Source organism: Hyperolius riggenbachi, chromosome 1, assembly GCF_040937935.1.
Source record: "Hyperolius riggenbachi isolate aHypRig1 chromosome 1, aHypRig1.pri, whole genome shotgun sequence".
Classification (NCBI taxonomy): Eukaryota; Metazoa; Chordata; class Amphibia; order Anura; family Hyperoliidae; genus Hyperolius; species Hyperolius riggenbachi.
The window spans coordinates 122165727-122179700 of NC_090646.1; the positions used below are offsets into that span (position 1 = coordinate 122165727).

Consider the following 13974-nt stretch of genomic DNA (forward strand, 5'->3'; position numbering starts at 1 on the left):
TTACGCCAATCGGCGTTAGCTGGTCGTCAAGAGGTTAAGCAGGTGGATACGAATAGTTATATTTATATGGACAGCTGCCACATGTTAAAGTGGTTGACTAATATTCCAAAGAATCAATTCACTCGCATTAGACGCAATTGTACCAATTTGGAGGATTTTGAGATGCAAGCAGACATTTTAAAGAAGAGGTTTTTAGAGAAAAAATATGAAGAAGAATTGATTGAACACGCTTTAAGTGAAGTAAGGACTCAGCCTAGAGATAGAATTAGGCCCCGTTCACACTTGCGTTTTGTCAAGTAAATGGACCGGATCCTGATCAGAACCGTACGGTTCCGATCCGGATCCGGTCCGTTTGTATCATGCATGCATCAGGCTGCCATCCGGATCCGTGGGCAAAAAATAGTTAAATATACATTAAAAAAATGTTCGGGTCAGCAGAAGGTGCACCTGGTGCACATGTACAATCAGGTTCCTCCGCTGTAGGCCTCACCTCCACCTCCGACATTCTGCCAAACAGTTCCAGCACGTCTGTCACTGCTGCTCCACTCCAGACATGCTTGGCCTGTGTCCCCATCCGAAATGGCCGCTTGGATACGCATAGGAAGTGGGGTAGAACGTCAGGTTTTTGTAGGCGGTGTGTTCTGTGCCTTCCGTTTCCCATTGGTTTCTGTGTTCCGGATAGTGCTGTCAGGCTCAGGTCAGGCTCCGGTCAGGATGCGTGGGCCGGAGATCCGGACACAAAAAATAGCGCATGCTGGAAAAGAGTCCGGATCCGGTCCGGCTCCGTACTGTACGGAACGTACGTATGTGAACGTCCGCATAGCCTTTGCATTGCTATGCGGAACGTACGTTCCGTTTGTACAGTATGCGGTCCCGGATCAGATCCGGAAAATCCGGATAGTGAACGCTAATGTGAACCGGGCCTCATGGAGAGTAGAAAGGTAGAGGATGAGTTCCCACCATTGAGTATTAAAATGCAGTATAATCAGCAATCAAAAGACATTAGGAAAATAGTGGACAAATATTGGGGTATTTTACAACAAGATAGGACCCTTAATGGAATTTTAACTGAAAAACCAAAATTCACATTCTGCAGGGCAAACAATCTGAAAAATATGATTGCACCAACTGTGACTGGGACCAATAAATCAAAAAAGCGAAAAGGGTCCTTTAAGAGATGTGGATTTTGTATACCTTGTAAAAACACCAGATATAATGCACCTATCACACATTTAAATTAGCAGTGACAAAGGAAGAATTTGATATATATGGAGATTTGAACTGCAATAGCAAGGGAGTAATATATGTTATAGAATGTGGTTGCAATAAGCAATACGTTGGGAGAACAAATAGAAAACTTTTATCAAGGATTGGAGAGCATGTTAATAGTATTAAAAAAGGCAATAATAAATCACCACTAAGCAAACATTTTAAGAATGCCATGGTGGAAGCTTACAGACTTTTAAATTTTATGCGATTCAGCTGGTGGAGAGAGAATGGAGAGGAGGTGACTTCATTCAAAATATGTCACGTAGGGAAACCAACTGGATTTACACATTGAACAGTCTAGCTCCACAGGGACTAAATCTAGATGTGGAGCTATTTGCTTTGCATAGGTTTTTATATATATTTGCCTGCAGATCTAAAGGAAATGAATGTATTGCTACAATATACACGCATGAAAGCGAGCTACGTAGAGAGAAGGGGTGGAGCTATGAAGTAAAAAGGCAGCTGGTGAACCAATGAAGATACACCCTGAGGAAGGTAGGCGGTCCTACCGAAACTAGTCGGCACTGGTTATCTTTAGAGGTAACGTCACCCTCCAAGTTCCGGTAGCATCTACGGAACAAGTTTGCCAGCAAGCGTGCACGCTTGGGACAGATGAAAGACCAATAGAAGAGCCACCGGCCGGGACTCTTACTGTCAGAGAACGTTGCAGGACTGTAAGCTTTAAGCGTACATCATCTATCCCTACGGGCTACGTGAGTGATATAAACGTTTACAATATATTGGACTGATGGCATATAAAGATTAACAAGAGAAACAGCGCTGTTATAGTAAAAAGCACTACTGAGGTGCAACTCTCTGTTATTCAAAAGGTGCCATTGGGCTCAGGATTAAAGATACCACTAAAGATTAACTACCTGTCATTAAGAAGGTGCTATTTCGGGCTCTGTGCAATTTATGAGCTCTGTGTACAAAAAGGTGCTTCTGGATTTTGAGCTGTGTGCAACTATTTACTGGATTACGAAGTTTACTCAGCAAGCCTTCTATAGTTATCGGTCGCGGTGTGCGCCGGACTGTTTTGCTATAAGGGGGTAGTACTGAGAAAGTTAGCCAGTGTCTGCTTGCATTTTATGTGTATAATTTTATGTGACATTACAGGTATTTTGATGATTGCTCGATTTACATTTTATGGAATAAACATTATATTGCTTTATGAAGGTGATGATTAGGCGCATGAGTAATTTTTAGTTTTAAACTTAGAAAAACAGCAACAAGAGTGGAATAAAATCTTACAGGAAAGGGAAAGCGAGTTATTTTGTCTATTAACGCATCATAAAGCTTTTCTGAAACAATCTCCTGAAATCTGTACCATTAAACCGGAAATTGTGGCTTTTGTAGTGTTTAAAGCAACCTTACCAAAATCGAAGAATTGGTGCACAGAATGGAAGAGAAATAAGAGATTGCCAGAGATTAAAGATGCTAATTGCTAACTACATTGCAAGTTCAGTAGGGTGAGCTTGGCCTAGTAGTGTTCACTGAACATAGCCTCTGAAGAAGACTGTTCTTACTTACTACTTAGAAAGTGGTCATGTGGCAAGGATAGGGACTTCATGTACTAAGGAGTCGTAGACAGCTTTATTCGTCTTCGCATTAAAATGTATATGAACACTAAAGTTGAGCACAAAATAAAGTAGAAAACACATGGTGGTAATACTCACCGTCCGAGAAAACATTGCCATAGAGGCCTGTTTTGATTAGCCAAGTCTGAGTCTTTAGAACCAAACAATTTTGCAAGAAGTCTCACAACTGCCAGTCGCTCTTCCCCATCATTGCTCTAAAAACATGGGCAAAACAGTATTGATCTTAAATACCGGTATATTAATAAGCACAATCATGTTGCTTGAGGCAGGGAACACACTTGACTGTTTTCGTACGCGTTTTCGGCACAGAAAAACTGAGAATCCATGTTAATCAATGTGCTAGTACCCACTTGCTGTGTTGTTCGCGCGCAGAAAAAAAAACTGACATTCTGCATCCTGATTCTGCAGATTTTATGCAGAAAAACGCGCGCGGAAAACTGAAAGTCAAGTGTGTTCCCTGCCTTACAACAGAGGACAAAAAACATCTAAAGCAAGGCATCAGAGTGAGCCAACTCCTAACCCTGTCACATCAGACTCATCCAGTACAAACACCAATCTGACTGGATAATCCTTTTCCATTTGCAGCATATGTGTAAATGGGGCAGTAAGAGGATCCGCTAAAGATCTGTGTTTGCATCACTACCTGCCCACTCATCCGCTTGCCCATACTTCTGCCGCTTTTCTTGTTGGCTTGTAAAAAAAACAAAAAACAAAAAAAACAAACTTCAAAACAAAAACGTGAATCCTACCCAGCAACAAGGAGGATTCTCATTGGTCCACATAAACCAAAGAAATGTTTCTCTGTTACAGGAGGATTCCCACTGGTTCTTTTGCAAACCAACATGAAGCCCTATGTTCCCTGCTCACTTGGACAATTGGGGACGGGACAAGTTGGGGTGATGGCATTGAATATCTACAGGACAGGTATGCGATTTTCATGCGTCGAGAAGCCTCGTAGGAACTGTGACACTGTAGCTCCCATAGACTTGCATTGCGTTCGATTCGTTTTGCATTTGTAGTCAGACAGTGTAAACGCATCCTATAAGGTAACACAGGATGCATTTTTCTATTTAACTGCATTCCATTAAATGCAGCGTTTTTATCTGTAGATTGAACGGGCCCTTACAGTTTATCTGCAGTGGGCCAGCAGACTGACTACCGCTTAACTAACTGACAACTAATTTGTGTTTATAAAGTATGTGTGTGGCTGCCAAAAAACATATCTGAGAGCAGGAAAGAGATAAAAAGTAAGAGTTGCCTACATGGGGCAAACATTAATAAACTATAGTAATTTACCTGGGACAGCCAAAGCATAAAACTTAGGATTCTTAAATTTAAAAATATGACTAATGCTGGGCATACACGGCTCGACGCAGGCTTATCAATCGAGCCGCTGATGGCTCGATTGATAATATCCGACGTGCCCGATCACCGCGGGGATCGATTCTGCACTCGATACCCGCGGGCGGACAATAGCAGTGAATCGAGCAGCAGATAAGAAGCGCCGGCGGGGACGAGCGGGAATCGATCCAGGGGGACGGGGCGGGAGTCGATCCGGCGGCTAATCTGCCGCCAGATAGACCCGTGTATGCCCAGCATAAAGGAGGAAAGTCCTATTTAGGAGTATTACTACAGAAGCAATTGTTTACCTTAATTAAAGGGAACCTAAATTGAGAAGGATATATAGTTTTCTTTTTAAAATAATATCAGTTACCTGACTAACGCTGATCCTGTGTCTCTAATGCTTTCAGCCACAGCCCCTGAACAAGCATGCAGATCAGGTGCTCTGACTGAAGTCAGACTAATTAGCTGCATGCTTGTTTCAGGTCTGTGATTCAGCCACTACTGCAGCCAAAGAGATCACCAGTACTGACAAGCAACTGGTATTGTTTAAAGGGAAACATCAATATCCCTTTCAGTTTAGGTTCCCTTTAATTTTCATTTTAGGTATGCTTTACTGCTGCCACCTAGGCAGAAATACATACAATGGCCTCAATTCACTAAGCTTATCTCCTGTCTTTAATAACTCTTCTAGAGTTGTTACCATGGTGATAAGGCATGTAGTATTCAGGAAACATATTACCTCAGGCAAACCTAAAGTTAACTCTTCTGTCTTTAAGTTGACTCTTTAATCCTTAAAATAACTCCAGAGTTAAAGACAGGCTGTTCATTAACTGCGTGTGAAAATAACTACAGAGGAGGTAACTTAACTACAAAGGAGGTAAATTAACTACAGAGGAGGTAAATTAACTACAGAAGAGGTAACGTAAGGAATGAAGAGATAAGATAACTCTCTTACTGTGTGGAGGTAAGTTTTCTCTTGCCTTATTATCTCCAGCATGATCTTAGTGAATTGAGGCCATAATCTCCAGCTACATGAAGGCCACAGGATCCTCAGAGCCACTTATGTATGTACTGACTGGTCACAAAATGTAACATGCAATTATAATACCAAATTCATTTCTGGGGTCAAAACCAAATTTACCACAGGTATTTGGTTGTTTAACAGAATTAGGGCCCGTTCTCACCTGAGCGGGAATCGCACGATTCCTGCTCACAGCAAACCGCTAGCGGTTCTGCAAGAACCGCTACACATTGTAGCGAGTGGCAGTGTTCTGACTGCCGCGGTTGCGGTTAGCGATAACCGCAACCGCGCTGCATGCAGCGGTTTGCCGGCGACGAGCGTTCCGCGATTAGCGTGCACAGCACGCTAATTGCGATCGCTCCAAAACTGCCGCAGTGTCCAGTGATTTTTCCGCGCTAATCGCGGGAAAATCACTCCCGCAAGGCGTTCTGCGGTTCTAAGTGTGAACGGGCCCTCAATGTTGTCCCCCAACCTTGTCCTCAAGGCCCACCAACAGTGCATGTTTTGTGGAAATCCACAGAGGTAATTAATCAGCTTTGCTGAGAATTACCTCACCTGTGAATGGCTGTGGTTTCCTGCAAAAAGTGTACTGTTGGTGTGGACCTTGAGGACAGGGTTGGGGAACTCTGCCCCAATAAACTCCCACAGGCAATATAAGACAGTGGGGGTCACACAAACAAGGATTTCCAGTTTTCCTGTAAATGCTTTGTTCTTATATACAGCTTTAAGGGTAATATAAATAACACACCATGCCAAATGTTACAGAAACAGCACACAACCTTATAATTGTATTAGGTGTGTCCCTACCTTCAGTTTGAATTCCAACTGTGGCATCACAGAAACCAGCAAATTTGGATCTATTGCAAAAAGTTCCTGAATAAGGTCGAAAACGTGCTCTGACAAGTCACTGACGGAGGATTTACCCAGCACTAATACTTGATTGAAAAACTGGAAGAGGAAAAAAATTACAGTTTGCAATTTGCCAATAACAGCCCATGTTGTATGGTTATCAGAACACAAGAGGTATAATACTGTATAGGAGTACTAAATTACATAAAAAGGAAATATTGAGTAATAAGTTTTCTTGAAAAAATAAACTTTCAAACTGCCACAAAATACTGTAAAGTGCAACTCCAATTTTTTACCTTTGGTATAGAGCAGGGGTGCCCACACTTTTTTGGCTCGCGAGCTACTTTAAAATTTGCCAAGTCCAGGAGATCTACCAAAATTTAAAGTGTTACAGATCCCCCCCCCCCCCCCCCCCCCGGTTGAACAGCCCCCAGGTACAAGTGCCTCCAGTATAGGTAGCAAAGTATAGGTCCCTTCAGCAAAGGTAGCTGGGTACAGGTCCCTTCACTGGGCACAGATGCCTCTAGCATAGGTAGGTGGGGATGGGTCCCTTTAGCATAGGTAGGTGGGGATGGGTCCCTTTAGCATAGGTAGGTGGGGATGGGACCCTTTAGCATAGGTAGGTGGGGATGGGTCCCTTTAGCATAGGTAGGTGGGGATGGGTCCCTTTAGCATAGGTAGGTGGGGATGGGTCCCTTTAGCATAGGTAGGTGGGGATGGGTCCCTTTAGCATAGGTAGGTGGGGATGGGTCCCTTTAGCATAGGTAGGTGGGGATGGGTCTCTTTAGCATAGGTAGGTGGGGATGGGTGCCTCTAGCATAGGTAGGTGGGGATGGGTGCCTCTAGCAAAGGTAGGTGGGGATGGGTGCCTCTAGCATAGGTAGGTGGGGATGGGTGCCTCTAGCATAGGTAGGTGGGGATGGGTGCCTCTAGCATAGGTAGGTGGGGATGGGTGCCATTAGCATAGGTAGGTGGGGATGGGTGCCATTAGCATAGGTAGGTGGGGATGGGTGCCATTAGCATAGGTAGGTGGGGATGGGTGCCTCTAGCATAAGTAGGTGGGGATGGGTGCCTCTAGCATAAGTAGGTGGGGATGGGTGCCTCTAGCATAGGTGGGTGGGGATGGGTCCCTGTAGCATAGGTGGGTGGGGATGGGTCCCTGTAGCATAAGTGGGTGGGGATGGGTCCCTGTAGCATAAGTGGGTGGGGATGGGTCCCTGTAGCATAGGTGGGTGGGGATGGGTCCCTGTAGCATAGGTGGGTGGGGATGGGTGCTCAATCACTTACCTCCCTCCAGCGGCGATGTCTGGTCTCCCCTCTCGCACTCGGAGCGCTCCGGCAGGCAGCACGATTGAATCAGGAAGGCAGGCGTGCGTGCGTGCCCGGCGCCGCCCCCAGCCATGACGTCGCGTCATGGCCTCTTCAGCCGCGCCTCCTCTCTCCTTCCCTGCTTCCTATTGGCCAGCGGCTGGCAGCAGAAATCGATGGGACAGCTGCCAGCCGCAAAATGTGACGGGACGCGGCCAAGTGGCCGCGATCTACCAAATAGGCGGTCGCGATCTACCGGTAGATCGCGTTCGACCTATTGGGCACCCCCGGTATAGAGTGAGGAAAAGAAAAAACATTTTGGACTCCAGGCAGGGCTTTCCTGATTAGTGTAGTTGAGATAGTGTAGTGAAAACTACATGTATATACACTATGTTGTTTCCTAATATGAAATATACTTTTATTATTTGCTACCGTGCATGTGGACTGAGCTAGCCTTCTCTGTCTTACAATTATATGCTCCGTTCATAGCCTAAGGAAGTGGGATATACCTGCAAAACGTGTTGCACTTTCTGGAGTATGTAAATAAATATTTTTGTTGAATAATATCACCTGTATCTTGTGTGTGCTTGGAGGAGGCAAGTCCACCTTGACCTCCTTATTTTAAACTTTTTAGTGCCTCTCTTTTGCCTATACAATACTGTAGTATAGGCACAAGTGGTTAAAGTCCTGCATTTTGTGTAACCTTCACCGTTCAGCTATATTTACTGTAAAAATAGGGCATAAAAGAGGTAAGAAGTTCCAGACCACCCTTAATAAACCTTTATCGTTAGTCAAGATATGCTGTCGCAGATCTCTGAAAAATATTTAAGTGGACCTGAACTCTTGCACAGGACACAAGAAAAACGTAACAAATGCACCATGTATTTAAAGAGTTTATCCTGTGTAATTCCCCCTGATTTGTCTAATCACTAGTTGTAATTTGATCTCCCCCTTGTGTCATGTGACTGCCTATGGCAGATAAGCCCATTTGAAAGTACAGGTTGTAAACAATATGTCTGCTTCCATGAATCAGGAAGTAGAAACTGCAGATTTATTTTAGGATTTGTATCAGTTGTAACAAAGAAATGTTTTTGTTTAAAGGTTATTATGCTGTTGTGTATCTTTTAGAGCAGAGAGGAGTTCTGGATCATTTTAAGATGATAGCAGCTATCACTGCCCCCCACCCTGATGAGGTAAACTTTAACTTTCTACATCACTCCCCATCAGTATACCCGTAGCAGCTAAGCAATGGGTAGAATTAACTTTTTTCCTTTCTCGCTTATTTTTCTTCAATGTTTTAGTGCAGTTAACACATATTAGCTGATAACTTATTTTGATAAAGCTTATAGATATTAGTCATTTAGGGAAATAAGTTGTTGCAAATTCAGCTGTTACTTCTGCTATAACCTCTGGTTTGGTGAGGCGGCTGCTGGTGTAACTAAATATGGGTCCTTTGTAATTCTTGGGGCCATGTTCTTTTAAAAGTACTGTAACCATACCTTTACTGCTTTATATTTATAGCAAGTAACAGAGAGTAAACATTGGCACTACGGATCAGTGGATGATAGCAGAAAGCAAGTTAAGCAATCACTAATAGCAACTGAAGGAGAGAAGGAAATGTCAAGCACAGCTAACAACCAATTTTAACCACTTCTGTGCCAGGGGGGTATTTTGCTGATCGGTGCTGCATGGGCTCTCCAGCCCGCAGCACCGATCAGGAGTGCAGCAGGGCGATCAGACTTTCCCCCTTTTTTCCCCACTAGGGGGATGTCCTGCTGGGGTGGTCTGATCGCCGCCGGCTGCTTGCGCTTGCGGGGGGGCTCTTCAAAGCCCCCCTCCGCAGCGCTTCCTGGCCTCCTTCCCCTTCCCTCCCTCTCTCTCCCTTTGTGAGCGGTGCAGGACGGAGTTCCGTCCTGCGCCGGATAGGCCGGGGATCGCCGATCTCCTCTACGGCGCTGCTGCGCAGCAGTGCCGTATATATGTAAAAAAGATCTTCCCCGTGTGTTTACATTTACCCTGCGAGCCGCGATCGGCGGCTCACAGGGTGTTCACGGAGACACGCTCCGTGAACTGACATGGAACGGCCGCTCCATGCAATCCACTTCAGGATTCAGGGGCATAGTTAAGCGTACGCCGAATCCTGAAGTGGTTAATGTGTTAAGGACAGTGCAAACATCTTGCGTGCATGTAAACGTACAACAGTTCATACTGTGCTCAGGTGTATACAATTGGTTTCAGTGGGTGCATGCCTAACTGCTGTTTCGTGCTATGCACTTCTATGGAGACTATATGAATATATAATATAGCCTCTGTAGAAGCAGACAGTATAACCTTTTGTACGTTTACATGCATGCAAGATGTTTGCACTATTTTTAACTAATTAAAAGTGGTTGTTAGCCATGCCTGACCTTTACTTTTGTCTCTTTCAGTTGCTCTATATTTATACTTTCTCCAGTTTAAGAGTCAATAACAAAATGTATTGAGAAAATAAAGAAAATACTGCATTTTAACAGTGCTACAGACTTACATTAGCAATACATGGCTCAATGGTTTGAACTGTCCTCTTTAGCAGTACTTTGGCTAGGTCAAACGCTTGCTTGTTAAGGTTCTGCAAAATAAGTAAATAAATAAATACATTTAGAAAACTTACAACACATGATTATTTAGAAACTGATTCAAATCAGAACATCAGAAAGTGAAAATTGTGTACCATACTAAATAAGGGGTTTGTGGTTTGTTCTCCCCGTGTCTGTGTGGGTTTCCTTCGGGCACTCTGGTTTGCTCACACATCCCAAAAACATTGAAAATAGGCCCAGCTAATACTATTCCCCACTCTATACACCATGGATTCTGTATTAAATGTTAAAATACAGTCATGTATATTTGTCTTGGGGGAGCTGTGGATCCCAGTCTTTTTAAGCACAGCAGAGCCCATAAACAGCCTAAAAAGTTGGTCTTCATCACTGTGAGTACTGCCTACGATTTGTTCTGGTTAGTTGAGACTGCTGGTTAGTTAAGTTCCGGATTACCGGGACTCTACTGAACCATAAAGTGGTACATTTCTAGCCCCACTGCACTAGACTAACAGCAAGGCTAATTGTTATCAGTTGATGCTGCCTCCTGCACTTGCTGGACAAAGTACTAAACTTCCCATGATTTCTGTGGGTGACTGCAGACTACTAATACCCTGCTGGAAATGCTGATCACAGTTTATATTTCTGCTGACCATCACTTAACAGGATTAAATCATAGGTGGATCCGAGGTGAACTTTTACACATTGCATAATTGTGTTCCTTTCCTATTGTTTATAGGGCTTTCCTCAAGCCAAATACTTTTCTGTTTTTGTTTTAATACTCTAATTCCCTTTAAACTAAATAAGCCACGCCCACAGGTTCAGAGAGCCTTGGCAGTAGCAAGGGCTCATGGGAGCTCAGTCTGGGCAGGAGGAGGGAGAGGTGTTTCTAGCCATTGATTTCAGAGGCAGAGGGGAGGAGGGAGGAGGAGAGGGGATTAGGCTGATGGCTCAAGATGCAGATAAGCCTGCCTCTGTGTAATGTTTACAAACAACATGGCTGCTGTCAGTGTATCACAGGAATAAATAATCATATTCTATTAAAAAAAACTGTTTGCAGCTAGCTTTGCTGTGTAATCCATCTAAACTTTAGATAAGATTTATAGACAAGTTACTTGTTATAGTTAGTTTTTCATCTCGGATCCGCTTTAAGGAGCCCATACACTGGTCGATTTCAGCCATCAATCGCTGCCCGAATCAGCTGGAAATCGATGCAACGGGAAGCATGATTGATCGTCTGATTTCCGACCGATTTGCTCGATTGGACCAGACGGAAAATCTAGGTCGATCAGCTGCTGTAGCAGATCGATGGCCCATAGGGTTGCATTGAATCGAATGGTGCAACATTGCATTTCGATCGATTTACAATAGATTACATTCTTGAATCTATTGGAAATCTGTTACTTGTGTGTTGACACATCAGAAAGATCCCTGCCAGATACGACCTGAAAGGCATCTGAGAGGAATCTATCTAAAGCCCCATCTACACGATACGATTCTTTGTACGATTCTATTACGATTCTATTTACGATCCGATTAAATCCGACATGTCCGGTTGGGATTCGATTCAATTCGATTTGCCATTGTTTTGCAATAGTAAATCGAATTGAATCGAATCGAATCCTGATCGGAGATGTTGGATTTAATCGGATCGTAAATAGAATCGTACAAAGAATCGTATCGTGTAGATGGGGCTTAATGGTCGAATCTGCTGCTAAGTATAGGTGTTTGGCCACCTTAAGACAAAAGATACAGAAGGAAAAAAAAAAAAAAGAAAAAAAAGAACACAGTGATCAACACATATGGGCACCACATGTCTTCACATTTTCCCCAGAGTTCCTCTACATTACTTTTGAATATAAGTCAATGTAAATCTTGGCTGGGCTGTGGAGTCAGAGTTGGAGTCAGCGGTTTCAATAAACGGAGGAGCCGAGGAGGGATAATGTTTGTACCAAATCCATAGCCTTTGTAAAATTAGAGAATATGGAGTCGGAGTCGAGGAGTCAGAGCAATTTTGGGTACCTGGAGTCTGAGTCGGTGGGATCATAAACGGGGGAGTCGGAGTCTGATTATTTTTATACCGACTCCAAAGCCCTGAATATACGAGTGGATCTGTCAAAATCAGCCTTATCAGCCTGTCAACAAACTGTGCACACAGGGAAACTGTCGGCAGAACAGCCACCCCGCGGGCGGGTCTGACTACCTGTCGTTTGTGGGAATCCGGCATGTGTACGCGCCTTAAAGGGAGGGTCCACAGAGTTGGTTAAAAAAAAAAAAAAATACTTATCCACTTACCTGGGGCTTCCTCCAGCCTGTGGCAGGCAGGACGTGCCCTAGACGCCGTTTTGGAGGCTCCCGGTCTTCTCCGGTGGCTCACCCGACCTGGCCAAGGCGGGCTTCCAGGTCGGGCTCTTGTGCGCTCCAACCTGTGTCTCACATGGCCGTGCTGACCTCATCGGACGTCCTACGGACTTGTACTGCGCATGCACAGAGCTACTGCACCTGCGCAGTACAGCCTGGAGGACGTCCGATGATGTCAGCGCGACCGCATGAGACACACGTTGGAGTGCACAAGAGCCCGACCTGGAAGCCGGCCTTGGCCAGGTCGGGTGAGCTTCCGGAGCGGCGTCGAGGGCAGGGCTGTGGAGTCGGTACAAAAATCCAGCAACTCCCACTCCTCAGTTTAGGATTCCACAGACTCCTCGACTCCGACTCCTCTAATTTGCCTATTGCAATCTTGTTGATTGAAATATGTAACATGAAATCGTCTCTTAACTGCCAACGCTTAGGAATTTTAACAGACAACTGAAGTGAGAAGGATATGTAGACTGCCATATTTATTCTCTTTAGACTAAAACCAGTCCTTGGTAAGAGTACTTGTAAAAAGGTACAGACCGGAAAAAAGAACATCTATCAGGCCCTAGGCCAGTGATGGCTAACCTTGGCACTCCAGCTGTGGTGGAACTACAAGTCCCATGAGGCAATGCAATACTCTGACAGCTCTAAGCATAACTCGGGGAGGCAGATGCATGATGGGATTTGTAGTTTTGTCACAGCTGGAGTGCCAAGGTTAGCCATCACTGCCCTAGGCAATGTAACTCTGGGTACATGTAAGAGTTATGTGCAGGTACTCAGCAGGAGAATGAGGCGATTCTTCCTCTATTACACATTCTTCATGTACAATCTGAACCAGGTTTACGGGTGATAGACAACACCTCTGTGTTCAATGTGCACAACATTCTCAGTGGATCCCCTGCAGCTCTGTTGGGAGTGCATATGTAGAGTACTACTGTGTAACAAAGTAAACCTGAGACAGATTAAATTTAAGTTTTATACATATTATTATTATTATTATTTAGTATTTATATAGCGCCGACATATTACGCAGCGCTGTACAATGTATATATATATATATCTTGTCACTAACTGTCCCTCAAAGGAGCTCACAATCTAATCCCTACCATTGCCGTATATCTATATATTATGTAGTGTAAAGTACTGTAGTCTAGGGCCAATTTTTTAGGGGGAGCCAATTAACTTATCTGTATGTTTTTGGAATGTGGGAGGAAACCGGAGTGCCCGGAGGAAACCCACGCAGACACGGAGAGAACATACAAACTCTTTGCAGATAATGTCCTGGCTGGGATTCGAACCGGGGACCCAGCGCTGCAAGGCGAGAGAGCTAACCACTACGCCACCGTGCTGCCTATCTGGGGCTTCCTCTAGCGCCCTTCAGGCTAATCAGACCCTTGCTGTCCTCCTTCGCCACCTGGATTCTTCTGGTATGAGGTGCAGAACGCTCCTGGCTGTGGAAGCGGCACATGGCTGGACTACGCTTACTAGCTGAATTACCGCCACTCATAGCAGAAGATCCAGGTGGCGGAGGAGGACAGCGAGGGACTGATTGGTCTGAAGGGAGCTGGAGGAAGCCCAAGGTATGTATAAAACTTTTCTTTTCATCAGTCTCAGGTACCCTTTAATTCGTAATCACCAAACCAAATTTTAACAACAT

The 13974-nt window shown here is 44.4% G+C and overlaps 1 protein-coding gene across 1 annotated transcript in view; it reads right to left on the bottom strand.

Annotated features, from left to right (window-relative positions):
• The window catches only part of PDS5A (PDS5 cohesin associated factor A), a 153049-nt gene that overhangs the window by 57086 nt on the left and 81989 nt on the right, over nucleotides 1-13974 (bottom strand). The window contains 3 exon segments of the mRNA XM_068278468.1: nucleotides 2946-3061; nucleotides 6040-6180; nucleotides 9917-9997. Of these exon segments, the coding sequence (XP_068134569.1) occupies nucleotides 2946-3061; nucleotides 6040-6180; nucleotides 9917-9997 (338 nt within the window).